Raw genomic sequence first — 25,103 nt, 5'->3', positions numbered from 1 at the left:
ATCAGCGGAGTTAGTCCTGAGAGCTTTAGGGACCATGGCAGCAGCAATCAATCTTGTGCCCTTAGCTCGCTTGCACATGAGGGTTCTCCAGTGGACTTTGCAGGTTCAGTGGTCCATCCTTCACCACCCATTGGACTTACCGATTCGTATCAGCAGAAATTCCCTCATGTGGTTGCTCCAATCTCAGGAGCTTCAGGAAGGACGACCGTTTGTTATGCTGCAACCCCAAGCCATGGTGACCATGGACACTTCTCACCTTGGGTGGGGGGCGGGGGGGGATTACGCGGGCAGAACTGTCCAAGGTATTTGGACTCAGACAGAGACCATTCTGCATATAAATGTTCTAGAGATGAGGGCGGTACTTCTAGCATTGCAAGCCCTTCATGTCTTTTTTCCTCCGGGGACTATTGCAATTCAGTCAGACAACATGTCAGTGGTCTGGTACATCAACAAACAGGGGGGAACCAGGTCTTACCCTCTTTGCCGAGAAGCCATGAGAGTTTGGGATTGGGCGATATACACCGACCGTTTTCTATTAGCAACGCACATTCTGGGTCGGTCCAAGTCGAACTATCCTCTCGCCCTACTTGTGGTCTCTGAATCCTTTAGTAGCAAAACAGATCTTCCACAAGTGGGGTCAGCCTTGCTGCGATCTCTTCACGTCTCCTTCCAATGTGAAGTGCAGTGAGTTTTTCGCTCTAATCCACCCTCCTGGGGAAAGCTCCAGAGATGCTCTAGTTTATGCTTGGTCACCCGGTCTTCTTTATGCTTATCCTCCTCTTCCGTTGATGACAAAATTCTTACAGAAAGCTCGTCGGTTGGGGAACAAGATTATCCTCATAGCCCCATTCTGGCCTCGTCAATCCTGGTTCCCGTGCCTACGGTCTCATCTTATAGCTCCTCTCTGGATCTTGGATCCCATCCGGGATCTGATAACTCATCCTTCAAGATTGAAACCCCCGAATCTGGTCGATCTCAAGCTCTCAGCTTGGTTGATCCAGTTCCATTAGTTGCTAGGACTCCGGGTATCTCTTCTGCAGTTAGATCTATCCTGGTAGTGGTGCATAAGCCTTCTACCAGGAAGGTTTACAATAGTAAATGTAAGCGGTTCTCCATTTGGGCATCTCATAGAAATTTGGACTCGTTCATTGCTCCCATCCCAGCAGTGTTCGATTTTCTAGCTCTTATTTTTCAGCAAGGGGCCAGTTCTTCTACTGTAAAGGTTCAAATGGCTGCCATCTCCCATTTTCACATTGGGGACAATCTCAATCCCCTCGCTTCCACCAAGATTTGTAAAACCTTTCTGAAAGGTACGTTTCATTTGTTAGATGTTCATAGACAGTTACGCTTTTATTTACCCAGAACAGCTGCCTTCCGCAAGTCTGACCAGCTCTTTGTTTCCTTTGCAAAACCCTTCTTGGGTAAGCCAGTTTCAAAGGTGACTCTGGCCAGATGGATTTCTAATTGCATTCTGCTCATACAAACTATCTGGCGTACCAGAGCCTATAGGGGTTCATGCTCATTCTACTCGCTCTATGACATTTGCTCTGCGGCTACTTGGGTATCCTCTCATACTTTTATCTCTCACGATAAATTGGATTTAGTGTCCAGAGGAAGGGTGGCTTTTGGCTCTGCAGTGCTCCGGAATATCCTTCCTTGAGGACCTCCCAAGTTTTTTGGTAGCTGGGGACTGTGTCCCACAGGTTGATGACCAAATGAAGTTAACTACTTCAGATAAAGAAGTTATGTACTCACCATAGCGTTCCATCCGAGTAGGTAACTTCATTTGTCAGCAACCAACCCTCCCTCCTTCCCCCTAACCTGGTTCTTTGATTATTATGGACCCTAGGATGGTTTATCAGGTCCTTTGCTAATCCTTAGGTTAGGATTCTTCAGGCTGTTGTTTGTGGTTTTGAGGTTATATATGTGGGCAAATGTGATCTGAGGATTGGAAGGAGGTCACAGGGTGTTATGGGTAAGGGGGAGGAACTTGGAGCTCGGATCTCTAGCTTGGATCCAAGTCGGATCCGATACCCACAGGTTGCTGACAAATGAAGTTACCTACTCAGATGGAATGTTATGGTGAGTACATAACTTCTTTTTATATTATATTTAGTATAACTGTATATGACACCGTATATGCTCTACTATCTTCATTGTAGGAGTTAGATAGCTGTTGTGCCTCCCGATTAATTATTTTGATGGGTGAGGGGTCAGGAATGGCTCTTTGGATAGTGAAGGCTGCAGACCCCTGCCCTACGTACATAGACCACAGTACTGTACACACAAACACCGAATGTCCAAGTAATGTCCTCAGAAACAGCCCCTACTACACACAACATGACCAGCAGTCTGTTATCTGACTGGCTTATCAGGTATGATGTCAATAAATAATGGTGTACAGACCATATGTACCTTTTATATGTGGGCTTTATTTGCACAACACATGTGTGCACCTCTGCTGTCTAAAGGTCAGTGTATGCAACAGTGTGCTATGCCCCTGTAAGGCAGTGTATGGAAGGTATGCACCATAAGTATCCCAGGGTGTTACAACATGTGAGGACTACCAGTAGTATGCTGCCTTAAGGTATGCGGATGTACATTACCATACATTTCACCTTGTGAACATTGCTGGCCTACTGCTTACTGCCATCAGTGTGATTGTGATGGGTATTTAAAGATCATATGAACTTCCAGTCAAAAATCTATAGGAAAAACACATTTTCAGATAGTTATTTGGAATATTCCAGTAATCATCCTAAAAAGCTTTTAAGAAATATTTACAAGGGACAATTAATTAGAGCTGTGCGGATGACTTCTTTATACTCTGATATGTTGGATGAAGTAAGATTTATTACATTTTTGTTTGGTGACAGAGGATATGACCGTAAAATGATGTATAATGTAAGTAAACAAATTATCAATGAATGGGGAATTGGATATATCCCATTATTAGGTTATAATTATAACAAAGGGGATATCATTCCTGAGGTTGCTGATAGACAATTGGAGTCAACAGTCAATTACAGTAGAGCTTGTGTTTTAGAGTATGGCCCATACACAGTTAAAATCAAATAGATTATGAATTCTAACTGGAATATTATTTTGGCAGACAATGAAGTAGCGAACATAGTTGGTTCCTGCCCCATTTTTGTCAACAAAATGGGTTTTAACATCAAAAGGTATTTAGAAAGGGGGCCCACCATACAACATCCTTCTAACAAGCATACTAATAAATGTGGTATGTGCAACTTATGTTACACGATAAATGATGAGGAAGGTACAATATTAGATAATATTCACAAGTCGAGACTAAGGTTTAGACAAGGAAATTGCAAGACTAAATTTTTAGTATATCTTGCTAAATGTTGTGCTTGTTCTATTTTTTATATCAGTAAGACCGAAAGGAACTTTAACAAGTGAATCTATGCCCATTTATATTGTATAAAAAAGAGGGATGAAAAAAACGCTTTGTATAGACCTATAAAAAAATGGGGCGTAGAACATCAATTTAAATTTGCTATTTTGGATACTGTTAAGATTGACCCAAGGGGGGGAGACATTAAGGAATTATTGTCATATAAAGAGGTTTGGTGGCAACTATTTACAGAGGCTTTCAACCCCCCAGGTTTAAATGACTTTATTATAGTCATATTTGAATGGTTATATTGATTATGTATTCATGTGGAAGGTTTTATTTTACGGTTATACTATGCCTTTAAATGGAGCCTAAGAATTGGCGCCAAAAATGTTATTTAAATGGCAACAATTTATACTGAAATAACAGTTCTGAAGAAGCCCGTATCTAATGAGTGAAAGCGCTTAACTTGGAATTAACTTGGATTTGTTTGTGTTTTATTAAATCTTTGGATTAGTTTTACTCTGGTTCGCTCGATTTTTTGACTTTTGGTTGGCATCCCAAGACTGTTTAGCATCTGGTGAGTATTGTTTTGTTCATTATTGTTCAGTTGTACTAGTATTCGCCACACTTTCATACCCTTCAGTTGTACTACTTGAAGGCCTTGGTATGGACACCAACAGAAGTGATGTTTTCGGATTACTGTAATGAATGATCTGTTTGAGTGTTGCATTACTCTGTTTGTACGTATGTCAAAGCATAATCAGCTATATGACATGACATATACAACTGTAATAGTACACAAGTCAGCCTTTCCTGTGTATACAAACCTGTTACATCCTTTGACTTTTCTGTGGGTATATGTGTCAGGCAACAATTGTCTGTGGTATGGGTGACTCATACACTGTCTATCGGATGAGGTTGCAACTGTAGGTAAACTGGCTGTTCAGTATGGTGTGCACCCTCTGATTATGTATCTTCGTAGACATACCTCTGTGTGTGTATGTGTAGTTACATATATATCTATATATATGTAGATATGAGTATCTGCATACATGTGTCTGTGTATCACAGGACTGTTTATTGCTTACACATTGTACATTCACTATGGTAGCCAGACTGTACTGCATGATATGTTATCAATACCAACCTGACATAATACAGGTGGGGTGGATTACTGCTATATATATATATATATATATATGACATGACATGGGCACAAGGTGTTAACAGTACTACATCCCGCCTGTATGATGTCAGGCTGGTATTGGTAACATATCATGCAGTACAGTCTGCCTCCCATAGGAAATGTAATATGTGGAATCCATCAACATCCCCAGGATACAGATACACAGACACAGATATGCAGATACAGATATACATATACATATATATATATATATATATATATATATATATATAAATACATACATATATATATATATATATATATATATATATATATATATATATATATATATATATATATACATACATACACATATATACACACACACACACACACAAACACGCACACATATATACATATATATAGAAATACATGACTACACATACATAGATATATGTACAGTAAGATGCATATGTAGAAGGTGCGCACAATATGGAACAGCCACTATACCTACAGTTAACACCTGAACAACTGGACACTGTATGGGCCACACATACAAATGACAATCGTTGCCAGCAACATATACCCACAGAGAGGTCACTGGAAAAACACCACACACAGGTTTGCAGAAATGGAAAACCTATTACAGTTCTATATGTCATGTCATATAGTTGTTCAGATACTGACAACCATATAAACAGAGTAATGCAACTGTGAAACAGTTACACTAATACAGTAGCCTGGAAAGGTTCACAACTGTTGCTGTCCAGGCCATGCCCTTCAGAGTGTACAATAGTGAAGACAGACTGGGCCACAGGATACCAAACAATCAACAGTATGTAATGTAGGTGTATAGTTCAGCAGCCTCTATCTACACTATGTACAAACTCAGTAGGTGGTAAAGACATCATCTGACCAAATGGGTTGTAACTGTTACATAACAAGGCATAACTGACACCATCACGAGCACACCGACAAACAGAACAGTCTGTATGGCAGGAGGCAGTAGGCTTGCGTTAACCCAGTTCATGTAAGTAATGTAAATATAGGTGAAGTATATGGTACTGTACATCCAGATACCTTAAGGCAGCTCACCCCTGATACCCCTACATTTTGTAGCAGTCTAGGTCATTTATGGTGCCCCCCAGACTCAGTAATACAGGGCCATATACCACCGTTACATACACTGGCCTCTGGAGTGCATAAGGGCCACATGTATTGTGTAGGTGACGCCCACACATATATCGCCCTAGCCCCAGTGTATGTGTGGGGCATACAACAGCAGTGGACTGATGGCAGCAATGGAAGTGTGATATACTCACAGCCCACTACAGAACAACCCCCGACCGCATGACATATGTGCAAAGCTTGGTATGTAGGTGGAGGACAGAGGCTGGAACACAGACACATATGTGGAAAACTGTTGCCATGCACTAAGCAAGTTGCTATGTTACAGGATTGTCTGCAACATACCCTTAGTCAGGGAATTGAGGTTAGAAACAGAAATGGATGTAGCCATGTACTGATAGCACTCAACACACACACTGTCAGTGTAATATCTGATACAGGACCTGTGTGGTGGACAGACAAAACATGATAGGCATACCTCTGTCCAGCAAGAGGATAGGCCACAGTTGTGAGCTATGCAGACAGAGTGCATTCCAAGGTAAACTAGTATGTACACACACACCCTGTAACACCAGTACTGTACAAATCGTAACACAACTCTACTCACAGTCTGTCTGTAGTTCCTGATCCCCATACCGATATGTGGCTGTCCTGAGTGTGCCGGTTATCCTGTAAGAGGTATTGCTACCTGCTGTCGGTAACACTGATGCCCACACAGAGGAAGGATGTCCATCACACAGGAAATGTAAAGGGACCACGCCCACATGATGTAGGGATTTATAGTGGGTGGTAGCCATGACAGTGGTAATTGGAAGTACTATACATGTGTAATCATATATATATATATATATATATATATATATATATATATGGCTATCTGGATAAGTATATGTACATATATTTCCCCCATATGTCCTGGACATGGAGTGTAGCCCTAACCCAGCCCCTATAGTCCAAAAGTCGTAGTGCAAGGGGATGGCAGGTATGTATAGCAGGTGTATTAGTAGACTGTTGCTACTGTCATTGGGATTGTCTTCACAGACATGGTGTGTGTGGGAGGTCACATCTGCTTATAACATGTGTTCCATTGGCTACTGACAGACATCCTAAAGATATTGCTACTGTCATTGGGATTGTCTTCACAGACATGGTGTGTATGGGTGGTCACATCTGCTTATAACGTGTGTCATTGGCTACTGACAGGCATCCTAAGGACATCATTGTAAAGTACAGCTGCTAGCACGTAATGCCCTTGTGGACTGCAGCAGAGATATTGGCCAATATATGTGGAAATTCAGACGCACTCTGTACAGTCCAGAGGTATACACATAAGCCCTTATTGCAAAACATGTGTACCATGCCTGACAATATGGATGTAGACAGCCATGTAGATGGGTATAAAACATAACGACTGGTATACATTTGCCACCATAGGTTATGCCTTCACACACCCCTGTCTGGCCTGACACATAATGACCGCTGGTACAGGGGTGCCATGGCCACATACTACCTATTAGATATTGACGTACATTCTATACAGCATCCCACTGCTCTGTTTGACATACATGACTTTTAAGGGAGGCCTGGCAGCAGTACATCTGGCAAGTATCTGCACATGACATCTCACTGGGTAAGTACACTACGCTGCTAGGCATGTAACAATGCACTGTGCAGGCTACAGGCAGACTGGCTCAACACTGGCCTACATCTTCTATGGTGGATTGCACATGTACCTGCATATATAGCAGCAAAACAGGCATGTCACAGCACAGGGTAAGATACACCTGTGTGAAAGTGCATAACCACAACCAATGTGAACACAGCCACAGCCACATATGGTAAGTTAGCGTAATATTACAGTATATGGACTATCTGTTCTACACCATCCTCATATGTGCCACTCACAGACATATGTTTGTTCTGATGGCTGTCTGTGGTATGGGACGTATGTATACGGCCCAACAAACATGTATGCCAATAGAGTACTAATACAGTGGAGCAGCATGTAAAATCAGATAGGAGAGGAACTAGAACAATGACAATCTACCACAGTCTGTACACAGGCTAAAGTACATATTAACAATACACACACTGTCGACATTCACCATAAGTACACAGACCTCAGTACTGTACAAACATCCACAGAATGTCCAGGTTATGCCATGAAATATAACCCCTACTGTACATAACATGTTTAGCAGTGTGATATATCACTGGTTTGTTTTCAGATATAATGATGCTAATTATGGTGTACAGCACATATGCACCACTTCATGCACGACATATGTACAAAGATTGACAGAGGCATGGCTGGAAGCACATACACAGGGCCAATATTGACATGTTGCTGTGATAACCTCATACATTTACTATTGTAACAGGGTTTGTTGTGACATATGTCCTATGAGGGATGGGGGATACAATACACACCTGGATAGCACATGAAACGAAAGGCACAACACTGCCCAGTCTGCAGATGACCCTGCATATGAGGATTCCTCATAAACATGGAACTGACATGGCAGGTATTGAGACATGTATGACAGCCATATCCACATACACACTGTTAAACCAACATTACTCCAAATGCAGTATAACAGCACTTACAGTCTGTAGTCAGGTCAGGCACATTCCTCTCCTGTTTGTTGCCCTGTTTCCACAGTGTATGTTGTGAGAGGTAAATACCTAATCCATCTGAGATGCTGTTTGCCAAACAACAAATCTAGTTCCTACTCCCAGTGAATGAAAAGGGCCAACAGCACCATGATTTTCCTAGTGTGTTTCCATGCAATTGGCTATGGGAATGTTACTACAGCTGTTCCACATGCAATCAGGTAGGGGAGGGCTGCAATTTGTGCAGAGGCCATCAGCTGATCATGAGCATTACTTAAAATACACATGCTGTTGCCTAAGCAAAGCAAGTGTAGGTCTCCACATCCACCAGAGAGGGAGTGGGAGAGGCAGATAGAGGCAAAGACATGTCAGGGAGGGGTTGGAGAGTAAAACTGAAGTATGTTTGTGTCACTCACCTACCAGCACACGGTATCAAACCCCTGACGACTGTGTAATGCTGTCACAGTTCTATGCACTTATTGGATGCGCCACATGGGTTACCTGTTGTGGAGCACTCAGAACATATATGTGATGGTGAGTGACATCTGCAACAGGGATACAGTAGCTGTACAGTAGGTGCCATACACGTGCCTGTCCGCATGAACAGGTGCCAGTGTCAACACAGCCACACTCTCACAGGAACGCACACACATTGACACACTTGGCAGGGCCAGGATTACAACACATCACTGTGCAGGTATCACATGCACCACACGGGTCATACGGAGGTTGTATGAGCAAAGTGTATGAGGAGGTGTCTGACATCAGACAGGATGCTTCAGTATGCCCATGGGGGTTGTAGTGAGTGTGGATGTGAACATGCGCACCATACAACACACACAAAGGCACAGGGTGCCAGTACTGACATACATGGGTGCATGTCTGCACGGGTGTGTGGTGGTCGACTGTGCCAGCAGGCTATACAAGGGTAGGTGATGGGTATACCTTGGCATCAGGCAACATGACAGTGGTCTGCATTGTGGCTCAGGGCTGTAGTTTCTGCATTTGCCCACACAGGTGTGTGTATTGTATCCCCCATCCAGTCACCTGGGTGTCTATTGTGTGTGGCCAATGCTGTGCATCGCCTGCCATGTATGTGTTCCTTAGTCTGTGACATGGATGGTGTCTGGGATGTACACACCTCCCACATGCATTTACAGTGACATGTGGAACTGTACCTGGGTTGTCTGTCCCATGTTGTGAACACAGATTATCATCAGATGTGCCAGTCTTACCCACCTCTGGCAGGAACTGGTAATGGGCAGCAAGTTTACCCTGCACCTACATTGATAGCATGCTAACAGCATTCTCTGGTGTCAGTGGCATCAGTCCATACAGGACATGTTGTCAGGCATGGTATGTCCATTGTGGGTCACATGTGATGGCACCACAGGTGGTGCAGGTATCCATTGGGTAACATGGGGGAGGTGCACTGTCTGCATGTACGTGCATATTGGACAGATGGACATGGTGGCATGCCCTCTGTAGCCCACTGCTATCACTCCATAGTTACTATCAGTGGCCAATATGCAGTGTACTACCCACATATTGGCTATTGCCTAGGGCATGTGTGTGTGTGTGTATGTGTATGAGATATGGGTTGAGAGTGGGCTCTGCGTAATACTAGGGTTGCTAACTGTGATTGCCTAGCCTTGATGTCACATGTATGGGTATGGCTTTGCACCGCAGCCTCTCAACTATTTCACATCTGTTATCCTTGTATGGTGGATATTGTTATATATAGTAGGGCCACCATATAAGAAATATGCAAATCCTGCTCCACATTGGCCACAGGTGTCACACACTCGCAACCACCTCTACGCAGGATATGTGCTACAAACACACACACACACACACTCCTGTCATGTCTGGGAGTAGAACCCCTACCTAACTAGTTTATTACACTACAGCACTACGCAGTGTATGCGCCATGGACATTACTAGAGTACTCCTTCCCCAAAGGTGTATTTCACAATGAATGACATCAGCAGGATTTCCAAAGTAGGGCATTTGAAATGTACTGCGAGTGACTGGCCTAAAATGCGTTGCTCCCTGCACAGACAGTGACACACATACAAAATGTCCACAACCGACATGTGTGGGTATAGAACCCCTAACAGAAGTCTATATTACACTACAGCATGAAGCTGTTATAGCACGCACCATGGGGATTACTAGAGAACTCTTTCCCCAAAGGTGTATTTCACAATGAATGACATCAGCAGGATTGCCAAAGTAGGCCAATTGAAATGTACTGAGTGTGACTAGCCTATAATGCATTGCTCCATACACAGACATTGAAACACACACAAATCATCTAGAACTGCCATGGGTGGGAATGGAACCCTACCAGAGTTCTAAATCACACTACATAGTACGCAGTTACAGGACGCGCTATAGAGTTTACTGGGCTACAGCCTTTCCAGAGGTGTACTTCTAGGTGGGTGACAGCGTCTTTGCTAAGGTTGAGTATATGAATTGTAAGGAGTGTGAGTACCCAAAAAAGCATTGCTCTCTACATAGACAGGATCAGACACACACACACACACACACACACACACACACACACACACACACTTGCCGTGTCTGGGATTAGAACACCTACCTAACTACTTTATCACACTACAGCAGTACGCAGTTACAGGACACGCTACAGAGATAACTGGGCTACGACCTTCCCAGAGGTGTATTTCTAAGTGGGTGACAACAGCAGTCTTGCCAAAGTTGAGTATATGAATTGTAAGGAGTGTGAGTAGCCTAAAAAGCATTGCTGTCTACACAGTCAGAAAGACAGACAGACACACACACACACACACACACACACGCACACACACACACACACACACACACACACACACACACAGTTGCCAAGTCTGTGGTTAGAACTCCTTCCTAACTAGTTTCACACTACAGCAGTACGCAGTTATGGGACGCGCCATGGAGATTACTGGGCTACAACTCTCCCAAAGGTGTATTGCACATTGGATGACTTCATCAGGCTTATCATAATAGGGCTATGGGAAGGGCGGTGTGTGCATGGGCCATAACCCATTCATCTAGGGGTTGATATGCCACATGCGGGAACACACAGGGTCATATGTCACAGGTACGTGTATACAGCTACTAGATGACTACTTCCTTGTACAGTCATGTTGCACAGCTGGCACATGCACCACATAGTCTGTAATGTTGATAGATACTGGTGGCTAGTATCTGCAGTGAGTGACATCTGCACCTCATGTGTTTGGGGCCCTTTGGCTATGTGCTGGGTGGGATAGGCCTGGATGGCTCCTTGTCATGGTCACCCTCTTCCACACATCTATGTCCGTCTACCTTTGGCTTATTATAGTATGTTGTCCTTACATATATATTCCTATCCACTGTGTGCAAGGCATGAGTTGTGCATACTGACAAGTGTCTGCACTAACAACTGCAACTGCCAGATATGTCTGGTTCACTGGTGTTTGCAGACATGGCCTTCATGTGTTTGCGTGTGAGCATGCCCAGTATGACCTTTCAGTATGTTGTTGACTGACATTGCCTTCATTTCTCTAAGTGTGTGAGTATGCCCAGTATGGCCGTCTGTACTGCATGTGTGGATCAAGTCCAGGTAGTTTGTACTGTGGTGCTGACCTTTGTGTTGTACACCGACAGGTAGCATGCTGTGTCTGCAGGGTATCCATCGATCATTTGGCATTGACTGTTGCTACATTTCTGCATAGCGGTGGGGGACACCTGCCTGTTTCTTCATTTCTGCACAGGATTGGGGGGGGCACACACCTAACTGTTAATATATTTCTATGTAGGATGGGGGGGTACACCTGACACTTGTACACATTTGCTAGGACTGTACTGGTATGTCGGGTACTCCATTTCAGTCTGCAGTCTTACCTATCGCGCTGGCTAGAGGCATACCAGTGTACTACAGATCTTGGCTTTTAATTACCTACATATTAGTTTCTGACTTCCTAGCCTTCACGACTGACATCCCACTGCCTGGCCTGCTGTAATCTGTCTGTGTAGGCCTGGGGGGGTGGTTACCCATAGGCCTTATTCAGAGGCCATAGTACAGCATTTGTTTGTGTCTGTCTACACCTGTCCTGCTGGCTGCAACTGTTGTTGGGTATGTGACTCCCCCATGATGGCATGTGCGAGTCACTTACCTTGTGGATGTCCCAGTATTGAGGGTGGTGCTGCAGGGCTGCCTATGTTGGATGCACATAGTACACTCCTTGCACATGGTTAGGCACAGGTAGTGTAATGTTTGGCATCCCTTTTACTGTATGTGAGAGTCAGAGAGAGGTGTTATTCCCTGGGTCTCTCCCATGTCAGTGTATGTGCTATGCATTGCCTCTTTGCCAAGGCATACTGGGCACACCTCCTTCTTCCTACTGGGGCAGGCTCAGGTTGTTCCTCCTCCGAGTCACTCTGTGCCTGTGTAGGCCTTGGCTATGGTGGGGGGCTGTGTGGCCCTGCCCCGTGCTGTTCCTGCAGGATCATGTTGTGTAGCATGGCACATAAAGGGACAATTTGGATACATGTAGCTGGTGAGTACTGCAAGGCTCCAACGGATGTGTCCAGGCATCAGAACTGTGACTAGAGCATCCCAAACACATGCTCTATTATAATTCTTGTTTGTGTGTGCGCCTCATTATGGAGTTCTTGCTCGGGTGTGTGTGCATTTCTGATTGGTATCATCAGCCACAGCTCCAGTGTGTATCCAGCATCCCCCACTAGGTGACCATATGGGATGCCCCCATTGGCAAATCTCTGGTACAGCTGCGTCAGATGCCAGATGTGGGAACTGTGATAGCTTCCAGGGCAGCCAGCACACACGTTCATTATTATGCCCTGGGCATCGCACATGACCTGGCAGTTGATGGAGGGGAAGCCCATGCAGTTGATGTAGACCCTACCCCGCTCACCGGGTGGTGCTTTGATGTGTATGCGCATGCAGTCTATTGCACCCACTACCTCAGCGTATTCTGCTATTTGGTGGAAAAGACGCATATTGCTGGACAATGCCTCATGGGTGATGGAGAAATATACGTGCTCACCGACATGTGCTGACATGGTATCCAGGAACTGATGGAGTATCCTGGATGCTGATGCCTCTGAAATCCCCATCATATCCACAGTTGGCCTTTGGAAGGTACATGTAGCTAGTATTCTTAGGCCTACACATACCTTGGTATCCACTGGGATGGGTTCCCCTCTCTTAGTTCTGTGTGAGGCGTGGCCGGCACAGCTCAACAGTTTGCTGTAGGAGGTCCCTGTCCACCCTTTAGCGCTACTATCTCCAGCTCATGTAGCCCTTGATAGGTTACCCTGGGTCTGTACACTGTTCTCCGCCTCCTCACTGTGGGTTGCTCGGCAGCATTCACATCCTCACCACCCTCAGCCTCTTCCACAATTTCTATGATAGCTATTGCAGCCCCTAACATTTTGCTGTTTTGAGTGTTAAAAGTTCCCCGCTTGTTTACACTGGTGGTGTAGAGTGTGGGAAAAACCAGTGGGGTAGGTGTCTGCATAGCTTATAGTAGTGTTCTGGGCTGGGCTGGTCTGCTGCCTGTGTAATTGGCTGGTTCTGATACATTTCACCTGGCAGCCAAGCTAGTACTCCTTGATTACCTTCCTGCTGCTGTTTTCCCTTCTCATTGCTCTTCTGTTTAAGCCCATGTGCGCGCCGCACAAACAGAGTGCTCAAATGTGCACACTACTGCTATTTCCTGGTTTAACCTATTTTATTTCTTCCTGTAAAACCCGGTGCACAGCACGCACACCCGCTTACACTTTGTAAAGACTGCTAGGCAGGTTTAGACTCACCCCCGTAGCTTAGCTGTGCTAAGCTAGGAGCAAACTTGAGCCACTGGGCTCCAATCCTCTTAACAGTATGCCTGACTCCCCCCTCCCATGATGTCGCCTACCTCCTAGGCTTGCACACAGCTATTCATACTCTTACACTGTTGGGACCTGACTCGCATGCTGGGTTAAACTGGGATTCACTAACCTTCCCCTCATTTGCATAGGATTGTCTGCTAATGCATAGTTACATGTGTCACACTGAGCCTCCCCCCTTAGCAACCACTACTCACTGGCCAGGTTGTCTTCTGCCTGCCATTGACTTGCATAGCAGAATACTGATTTTAGTTAGAATGCCTATTTTAGGTTTATTTTATATTTTCCCCCCGATCCCTTTTGCGCGCCGCTTGCCCTATGCTTAAACAGCCGGGATCGCCTAAAAAAAAATAAAAGTTGATTTCTTTATTTTTTGTATTGTTTGCAATGCCAATGGCCTTATACTTGGCCATTGGCATGCTTCCTCAATGATATGCAGCCTTTATTTGGAGCTGTCATAGCTTCGTTTTGGATTTTGCAGAAATGTACTCAGTTACTAACCGAGTAGATTTCTGCAGATAGCACTAGTCTTGCACGGACTGCTGCAAACTTCCTGGATTGCAAAATCACCTAATTTGCATGGATTTCACCTGCAAATGGAGTGATTTGCATACCAGGGCTTAATCCGTGCAAGATTAGTGCAGGAGCGCTCGTGCACGCCCCTGCAGGCTGTTCCTGGATCGCACGGCAGATATATTGCCTCCTTGAGCTCCTGCACCAATCTTGCACTCCGTGCAAGCTTTTGAGAATCTTGGGGATTATCTTGCATGCGGTATAGGAATAAATTTCTATTAATAAATTAGTACTAGCCAGTCATGATTTTTCCTTGCTTTGTCTTCATAATTGTATCATTTTTTTCTTCCAATGTATAGGGTTTGTCTAGCTCACCTACAGTATTTATAACTTAGAGCATTTGGTTGATTATACTCATGCCTTATGTATCCACCTTGTAAATTACTTTGATATATTTATATCTATATATATAAATATATATATATATATAATGTTTTGTAGGGCTACAAAATTGATTCAGCTGTGGAGCTTTTCTCCCTGGGCCTCTGCTGAAAATTTGTTATTGTTCAAGTCGGACTTTCTTGGTAAACAAATGTCAAATAAAATAAACAGATACTCATAGAAGGGTGAATTAGTTTTAAAGAATTTTATTTCTTAAATAAAACAAAGCTTCACTCTGTTGTGTTTTGTGTCATTTAATGACTACAATGAATTTTGCTTTTCTTTGGTTGGCTTGGTGATTACTGAAATGTACAGTATGTCCACTCACTGACATTTTATGAGTTTTAACTGATCTGAAAAAAAAAGAAAATCGATCTGATGTCAGTTTTCATTCTTCCTCAACATATGGGTTCATATCCGTCACTCGGATCTGACTTGACTATTATTCTAGCTCGTGGTGACCAACAAACTGTCAAGCTCCTTTCCTACCCATAATGCACCATGCATAACTTCCCTCAGATCTCATTTGCCGCTTTCGTGAATAGATGTGATTGACTGCTTCTTTCGAGCAATTTGGTTAAGCTAAGTAAAATCTCTTCAAAACTTTGTAAATGCTAACTTTTAACTAATCTATCTTGGTTAGAGACTTTAGTTTATTCCTTAGAGTTTTTCTGCTACCCTTACTAAAATTTTCTTCCCTTTCTACAGTAGCTAGTATATTTGATGCTACCCTCATTGGTAGGCCTTTCCTACCCTCATTTATCCTTTCCAACAAGGGTATTTTATTTATCTGTCTGTTACCTTACTTTTGCTGTTTTTTCTGCTTACTGTTATCTGTTGTAAGTTGTTTATTGGTGCTCATTCCAGTTTATTGATATAATTGTTTCTTCATTATTTCCGATAGAGGTTTCAAGAAATGTGACAGATGTGGGCATAAGATACCTTTCTCAGATGCCCACACTCTGTATGTGTATATTGTTTAGGTGCAGAACACCTAGATCAGGAGTGCGATATTTGCCATGGTTTTAATCTCAGGGCCTTGACTGAAAAGAAAAACAATTAATATTAAAGGGTATGTTACCACCTCCATTCCCTGATGCTTTATCTGGAGTTCATCCTTACCTTTCTAAAAGGTCCAGATCTGTGGAATTTATGGCTTTGACGTCCTTGGAGCCAAAGAAAAAGAAAGGAAAATCAAATTCTAAGTCTTCTATGATATGTTTCTCTTCGGATCTGAGCAAGTATTTTTCTAGTCTGTCAACATTAGATCCAAAAAAGATGCACTTTGGATCCAAAGTCACTGGATCTGAACCCATTGCCTCACATGGTGTATTCACCCTCCGTGAATCCAGTACTGACCAGAGTGCCCTCCTCTTTCCTTTAGCAGCACTCCCCTTCAGTGGTTTCTTCTCATTCCTCTGGAAGTCTCATGAAGGCAGATGTGGAAAGGATGATGAGGCGATTCTTCATGGAGCAGTTTCAGAAGAGAGTCTTCACGGTTCCTACCCCCTTGGGTCAGGAACAATGTCCAGCTACTACTCCAGTGACAAGACCTCCTCCTTTTACCCAAGCTGTGGTGTTAGTCTTTGGATCCGAGAGTTCCAGGCCCTTTTGTGTCAGATCCTAAGAGAACATTGTCTTTGGATCCAATGGCTCTTTTGAGTGCACTGGCTCCGACTTCTTCAGATCCAGATGAATCTTGGAGCCGAAGCATCTGGGTCAGATCTGAGTGGCTAGAATTGACTCCGACGTTTTTGGAGCTGTATCTTCCCCTCAGACTTTTGGTGTTGGACAGTTCTGCCCTGGTTTCCACCTTGGGTCAGGAACAATGCCCAGCTACTACTCCAACGACACCACCACCTCCTCTGACCCAACCTGCAGTGTTATAGTTTTCGATCCGAGAGTTCCAGGCCCTTCTGCGTTGGATCCAAATGGAAATTTCTCTTCAGATCTGACTGTTATTTTGAGTGCACTGTCTCTGACTTCTTTGGATCCAGATGACTGTTGGATCCAAAACATCCGGGTCGGATTTGAGGGGGATAGAATCGACTGCAAGGTTTTTGGAGCTGTCTCTTCCCCTTGGAGCTTTAGCGTTGGACAGCTGTACTCTAACTTCCACTTTGGGTAGACAGCCCTGGGAGTGGAGGGAGATGGCAGGCCAGAAGCTTGCTTTCTCGATTCTGTTGGCTTCCTTCTCTTTGGAGTGGTCAGCCTTTGAGGTTTTGAAGAGGGTTATCTCTGCCCCAGCAGGCCAGATGGGTCCTCTCCCCTTGGATTGACCCCCAGCATCTCTGCTGATGTTGCACCATGAACCTCAGCATTCTACATCACTGGACAGACAGCCCAGAGCTTCCAGACCACCCAGCTGGGTATTGTCATCTCTTCAAATACTTCTCTGGATCATTCCACCTTAGAAGTCCCTAAGAAGATAACATTCAAGGGGTAGCACTTGGACTCCCCCCAGGAGCCTGTCTCCGAGGATACTGACTTTGATGAGGGAGAAGGGTCTCCCAAATCACCACCCAATGACATTTGATTTGGAGACATCCTTGAGATCCTTAAACAAAGGGTGGTTGCTCTGTCCAAAACCCAACTCCAGAGGAGTAAGTGTTTCTGGAAGCTTTTGGAACTGGCCCATCTGCCTCCTAGGTGATTCCACCCACTGACAGTCTCATTGATTTGGTGTCTAAGGGGGCATGGAAGAAACCTGATTTGATTGAGCCCATCACCAAGAGACCAGATAGGATTCTGGCTCCACTGATAGGAAAAGAACATTGGAGTAAGGGTTGTACCAGTTGATGCAGTGGTCATGCAGCTATGAAGAAGGAACTCAAGGAACAGAGTTCCACTGTCCATCTCCCTAATAGAGAATCTAGAGCGTTAGACAGATTTGAGAAGTGATTATATGCTTCAACATTTGCTGTCTGATCACAGAACTATTTGGCACACTTCATAGATTGCAAAGGGACTTGATGAAAGAACTTTCTAATTCCCTTTCACTGCTGTACAGGCTCAAACTTTTGTGGCCTCATAGTTGGCTACCCTTCAATCTGTTACTGATTTGTCCATAAGGCTGATCTTGCATACTTCAGAAGGTGCCTCAAGGGATGTGGGTTCAGGCATTTCCATCAGGAGACATGCCTGGATGTGCCTGTATGATTTTGAGGAGCCCTTCACATGATCTTTCATCAATACTCCGCTTGACAGTTCTTCTTTGTTTGGCCCCGCAGTAACAAACACACACTGCAGGTGTGAGACGGGTGGAAAGACCCTATCTCCAGTGAGAGTATTTTTTTCAACCCCATCAGTAGAACTTTTCCAGGAACCAACTGGATGGTCGAAAGATGTGCTTCAGGAAGTCTCGGGGTCCTTTCCAGGACACATATGGAGGTAGTTTCCCCAGAGGCAGGGGTGCAATAATGGCAGAGGAGGCCCACAAAACCGAGGGTCTGGAGATACTTTTTCCAACAGACCCTTTCAGTGCTTCTGAATGGAGGCCCAATGGCCTTCCTCTGGCGACAGTTGGCGATCACTTATCTCTACACCAGGAAGCCTGGCTGTATATAACAAAGGATACTTGGGTGTAGAGAATCATTTCCAGAAGTTGTTATATTCCCTTTTCCCTTCCACTTCCATTACCCAGGAAAATCCCTGATGTTCCATCCAGTCAGAGGGAAGCACCAGCACTGAAAATACAAAAGCTGCTAGAAAAAGAGTCATCCAAGAGGTCCCTCCAGACCAAATAGAATCCAGAATGTACTTAAGATTCTTTTTAGTGCCAAAGAAAACAAGACTGGAGACTGATTGTAGAGCTCAGTGTGTTGAACGGTTTGACATACCAAGTTTCGGATGGTCACGGCTCAGTCTATTCTTCCCTTTCTGAGCAAGGATGACTTGAAGTGCTCCATAAACCGTAAGGATGTGCACTGTTACATAAAAATAAGTAGATGATCTAGAAGGTACTTATGCTTCCAGCTGGGAGCCGGTCATTACCAGTACAGAGCACTGCCCTTTGGTCTCGTCACAACCCCTAAGGTTTTCACTAAGTGTATGGCAGTAGTAGTAGCTCACCTGAGACTGCAAGGATTCCGGGTGTTTCCATATCTGGATGACTGGCTCATTACTGCTCCAACCAGGTGTCAGGTGGTACAAGGACAAGACCAAGTATTGCAAACTTGTTCAAATCTTGGATTAATCATCAGTTGCAACAAGTCTCAATTACAACAATTCTCGATTACAACCCACTCAGACATTGGAGTTCATAGGTGCAATGTTCAACACAGTATTTATGGTAGCGTTTCTTCCCCTTGTGAGAGTACAGTCACTAAGAAATCAGGTCAAGAAAATAATTGGCAGTGCCAAGACTTCAGCCTGGTTGATTCTGCAAGCCCAAGAATCAATGTCAGTGGCAGTAATTTTAGTTCCTTTAGCAAGATATCATATGAGAGTTCTGCAGTGGATACTACAAACTCCATGGTCAATTCTCTCTCAACCCATGTCAACAAAGACAAGGATAACAATTCTCTCTCAACCCATGTCAACAAAGGCAAGTATAACTCAGGTATGCATATGGCATTTTTCCTGGTGGATGCAGTCACAACAACTGCTGGAAGGCCAGCCTTTCATTTTCCTCAGCCCAAGGCCATAGTGACCATGAATGCTTCCCATATTCGGGGGGGGGGGGGATTTTCTGGAGAAGACAGTCCAAGGCAATTAGTCTGAGTGTGGTGTTTGTGGCCTTGCAAACATTCCAAGACGCTCCATCTTGGAGCAGTTGTGATCCAGACGGACAACATGTCAGTGGCGTGGTACATCAACAAACAAGAAAGAACCAAATCTTAGCCCTTGTGTTGAGAAGCCCTGAGGGTGTGGGAGTGGGCGATTTACTATTCTGTGGAAGTCCAACGTGATAGAAGACAAATCTGAACAGGTCCATTTTACTACCTCATGAGTGGTCTCTCAACAACAAAGTGATGGACATTATTTTCTGTCAGTGGGGCCAGCCTTTCTGCAATCTGTTTGCATCTATCATAAACAAGTGCAGCAGTTTCTTTGCCCTAATCCTCCCATCGGGGGAGTCGCTGAGAGATGCTCCTGTCCATGATTGGCCCCCCTGGTCTTCTGTACGTTTATCCCCCAACTCCTTTAATTCCCAAGTTTCTTCAGAAAGCATCCAGGTTGAAGAGCAAAGTCATCCTCATTGCACCATACTGGCCTCAACAAATTTGGTTCCCCTTCCTTTGGCCTCATCTTCAGTACTCACCTTAGATTCTGGATCCAACTCCAGACCTTCTGTCTCAACCAACAGGCATGATTCACCTGGACATCTCAAACCTCAAACTGACTCCATGGTTTCTCCAGTTCTAGCCAGGCAACCTATGCTCTCTTTGCCTGACTGTTCCATTCTGTTATCTTCCCGTAAACCCTCTACGAGAAAACTCTGCAGAAGTAAATGGAGGAGGTTTGTTTATTGGGCAGACCAGAATCGGGTAAAACCATTCTCAGCCCCAATACTTTCTGTTCTTGAATTTTTAGTGAGTTTATTTAATGAGGGTGCTAGTTCTTTAACTATTAAACTCCAACTCACAGCCATGTACTTTCCAGTACTCAGCATGGTTTCCGACCAAACCATAGCACCACCACTGCCTTACTCTCCTTTACAAATACTATCCTTCAGCATAAAAATAATGGCTATCTCTCCTCTGCTACTTTCCTAGACCTATCTAAAGCATTTGACATGGTCCCACACAAACAACTTATCTCTGTCCTCAATAACCTATCCTTCTCACAATCAGTCACCAACTGGTTTCAGAGTTACCTATCCTTCTCACAATCAGTCACCAACTGGTTTCAGAGTTACCTGTCTGACCGCCAACAATCCGTTGTATGGCAGAATGACATATCTCCCCAACTACCTGTCTCCATAGGGGTTCCCCAAGGATCCATCCTTGGACCCCTACTTTTCTCTGTTTACACCAATAATCTAGCCTCTGCCACCAAACATGGCACACTCATCCAATACGCAGATGACTCTACCATCATCTGCTCAGCCCAGTCCCTACCCAAACTGCAAAAAGTCACACAGGAAGCCTTTTCCTCTGTTGAAACATGGTTATCCAATGCCCAATTAATACTCAACCCAAACAAAACTAAACTACTCATCTTCCAACCCACCAAACATACTCAAAACAACTCTCACTTTAACATCACAGCAAAAGACAACACCACTATATACCCAACTGAACACACCAAATTGCTAGGAGTGGAAATAGACAATAAACTAAAATTTGACATTCACATATCCATGACCATAAAAAAGTCCACAAAAACTAGGAGCATTATATAGAAATAAACAATTTCTCACCAAAGCAGCAAAGATTTCAATAGCAAATTCCCACCTTATCTCCACCCTACTTTATGCCTCTCCAGTATATACCAACCTAAGGCAATGTGATCTAAACAAGCTAGAGACCTGCTACAACAAAATCGCAAAATTCGCCACAGGGGCATCCTACCGTAGTCACCACTGTCTCTCACTTGCTGAACTGGGCTGGCTTGAACTCCCTCACCTCCTTCAGTGGTATCAACTCTCACTCACCCACAAACTAGTAAACCATCCACTAAATGTCCCATCCCTCCAGAATCTACTCCAACCCTATCGCACCACCAGACCACTAAGATCCAGCAACAAAAATCACTTGCAGATCACTAAAGCCAATAACTCTGCTGGTGAAGCACTATTCTCTTGCACCATAGCCAAATTATGGAACTCACTCTCACCCGCAATTACCTCCATACCATCATGTGCCAACTTCAAAACTTTATTAAAAGCACACCTAAAAACATGCTGGCTATGCCCTTGCAACTCCCACTCTAATATCATCCACCCCATCCAACTACTACCTTTCTTTCACCTCCACTAACTACCTTGATGATAGCAAGCTCAGATGCTCATAAGCCTAGTACTTATTATACAGCAGGAACTTCTCATTGTTACATTTGTTAATGCCTGTTATGTACTTCACAGATAAAGATTCTAGTTGTCTACTGATGTACTATGTTCTTCATCTGTAAATATGTTGTAAGTAATTTCTATGTTAAATTGTTAATCACTATGTAATCCAATGTAACTACTGTCTGTTTATTTTACTGTGGAGCTTTTCTCCCCGGGCCTCCGCTGAAAATGGACCCACGTCCAGTCGGACACTCCCGATCAACAAATTTAAATAAAATAATAAATAAATAAATAAATGTGGGATTTCAGAATTCTTCCTTGGCCTCCTCCAAAATATGCAAAGCATTTTTGAAAGGTACTCTTCTACTTAGACCTCCTTACAAAGATCCTGTACCACCATGGGATTTAAATTTGGTACTATAAGCCTTGACAAAGTCTGCCTTTGAACCTGCAGTTAAATGTGACTTAAAACTCTTAACCTGGAAGACTATCTTTTTAGTGGCAACTGCTAGCAGAATTTCAGATCTTCAAGCATTATCTTCTAAGCCCCTTTATTTGATTTTCCACAATGATAGGGTTACCTTATGTACCAGTGCTTTCTGATTACCTAAGGTGGTGTCAGAATCCAACATTAACCAAATCATTAACTTGCCAGTATTCTTCCCAAATTTTAGAAATAAAGGCGAATATATGCTGCACTTACTGGATCTTCATAGGCAATTACATTTCTGTCTGCACCAGACAAATTAGAATGTCAGACCCATCTCTTTTCTCCTTTGCACATCACAAGATGAGCGAATCGGTCAGAAAGGTAACTTTAGCCAGATGGCTGATAGATTGCATCTCTTTTGTCTACACTAAATTGAATCTCCCCCTGCCAAAACCATTAAAGGCACATTCCACTAGATCTATAGCTACTTCCACCATATTCCAGTCTAGAGCATCCTTGGATGATATTTCTGCGGCTACTACTTGGTCAAATTCTCATCCCTTTATCACTCATTAGAAACTAGATCTGGTCTCGAGGGGAAGACTGGCCTTTGGCTCAATCCAGGAATGTAGGTAACTGGGTACTCTGTCCCATATGTTGAGGAATGAATGAAAATTGAAAACGTCAGATAAAGAAGTTATGTACTTACCATAATGTTCCATCTGTGTTGTCCATTTTCATTCTTCCTCAACTCCCCACACTCCATCCCCTCCATTTCCTCACAAAAGGCTTCTGGAGGAACGAGACCTTTAAGGACACCAAGGACATCATATGTCCCTTGTGTTGTACTTCAGTTATAGCAATTCTTTTATAATCTTTCTTTCAGCCTGTAGATAGGATCTGAGGGAAGTTAGGTATGGTGCATTATGGGTAGGAAAGAAGCTCGAGAGTTTGTTAGTCACCACGAGCTAGAGTAATGGCTGAGTCAAATCCAAGTGTCGGATCAGAAGCCATACGTTGAGGAAGACTGAAAATGGACAACACAGATGGAATGTTATGGTAAGTACATAACTTTTTTTTTATTCCACAGTTGTTGGATATGTCAAAGATCACCATCATTGTTATAATAAAATGTGACACGGTTTTCAAAAGTGTTAGACAATATTTTATATCTTTTGTATGCTATCAGCTTAATATATTTGTAATATTAGATGTCTGTTAAGTGATGAAGACCTAGTATGCGAGTGTCTACCTTGCTTTCTACACAGGCATGCACATACCTTTGTATATGGGCAAACATCTGTGCATGTTTTTTTGCGCGTGTGTATGTATGTATATATATATATATATATATATATATATATATATTTATGTATATATATATATATATATATATATATATATATATATATATATATATATATATATATGTATATGTATATATATATATATATATATATATATATGTGTGTGTATATATATATATATATATATATATATATATATATACACACACACACACACACACGCACATATATATAAAATGTTTGTGTATGTTTTCAAAAAATATATGAAGTCTTAAGAGCTGTATGCAACTGTTAGTTAAAAAATAGTTTGCCATTTGAATGAGGCATTTAGTCTGAAGCAGAGACTGCACTTGTTGAGGGAGATTTCAGTTCCTTATTCTGATAAAAATTGAAAAGGAACATATTTTCCTTCTCTGTATTTATGTGAACACTAATTTGCTTTGCCTGGTAACACTTTATTTTTGTCTTTTCTTGTGTGCTCTGTATATTTTTTTTTTTTTTTTACAACTAGGGCTTGATGGGCAAAACTGCCTGTTTTAATTGGTGAGCTATAATTTTAATTCTCTCTAAATGAGTTGCTTTGATGAAAATAATTGCACTGTATGACTAGTTGCACTTTACCTCTTAACCCCATTTGTAAATTGAAACACTGATTTATTCCTTTATCTGATATATTTTTTTATTATAATAGCTTTAAGGGAGAGTAAAAATGATTTAGTCCTTTTATGAAAATGCTTGAGGCACATGGTGGGTAATGTCTCTGTGTACCAGAGCATTTAAACCATTAAGTGGAAAAATGACCTACCACTGCTAACTGTAGTAAAATGTTTCCTGGCAAATGCTGTATTAGTTCATTAGATGGCACTGTTGCTTTTTTAATGAGAAGCTCATGCAAGCGCAATGCATTTCTGATTCCTTTTCCTTTCCTTTAAGGAGCCGTATGGAGATGTAACTGAGAGGCTAGAGCTTAAAAAGAAGATTGGTTGCAATTCATTTAAATGGTTCTTGGAGAATGTGTATCCTGATCTGCATGTACCTGAAGACAGACCTGGATTTTTTGGAATGGTAATTTACAAAATAATTTCAGTTTGTAAATCAGCACTAAAGTTTAATCTTTATTTTAAATGCTATTGCTTGTTTTAAATACCCACATACTTTGATAGATAACATTTATTTTTCAGTGAGTAAGAGTTTGATAAATGTCAGTGTTATCTGATTCAGTAAAAAAAAATGTTTTTCTACAGGCTTACAATAGCGGAAGAATAATCTTTTCCTGTGATGATGGGACTTTAGAGTTATTTACATTACAGAGGGTAGGGAGTCTTCCCCTT

At 42.9% G+C, this 25,103-nt stretch overlaps 1 protein-coding gene across 1 annotated transcript in view; it reads left to right on the top strand.

Annotated features, from left to right (window-relative positions):
- The window catches only part of GALNT12 (polypeptide N-acetylgalactosaminyltransferase 12), a 465,398-nt gene that overhangs the window by 305,901 nt on the left and 134,394 nt on the right, over positions 1 to 25,103 (top strand). The window contains exon 7 of the mRNA XM_044065498.1: positions 24,706 to 24,837. Coding sequence (XP_043921433.1) covers positions 24,706 to 24,837 — 132 coding nt within the window. The remainder of the gene's footprint in view (positions 1 to 24,705; positions 24,838 to 25,103) is intronic.

Source organism: Protopterus annectens, chromosome 3.part0, assembly GCF_019279795.1.
Source record: "Protopterus annectens isolate FY-2018-M chromosome 3.part0, PAN1.0, whole genome shotgun sequence".
NCBI lineage: Eukaryota > Metazoa > Chordata > Ceratodontiformes > Protopteridae > Protopterus > Protopterus annectens.
This window is presented reverse-complemented; position numbering and strand designations above follow the sequence as displayed.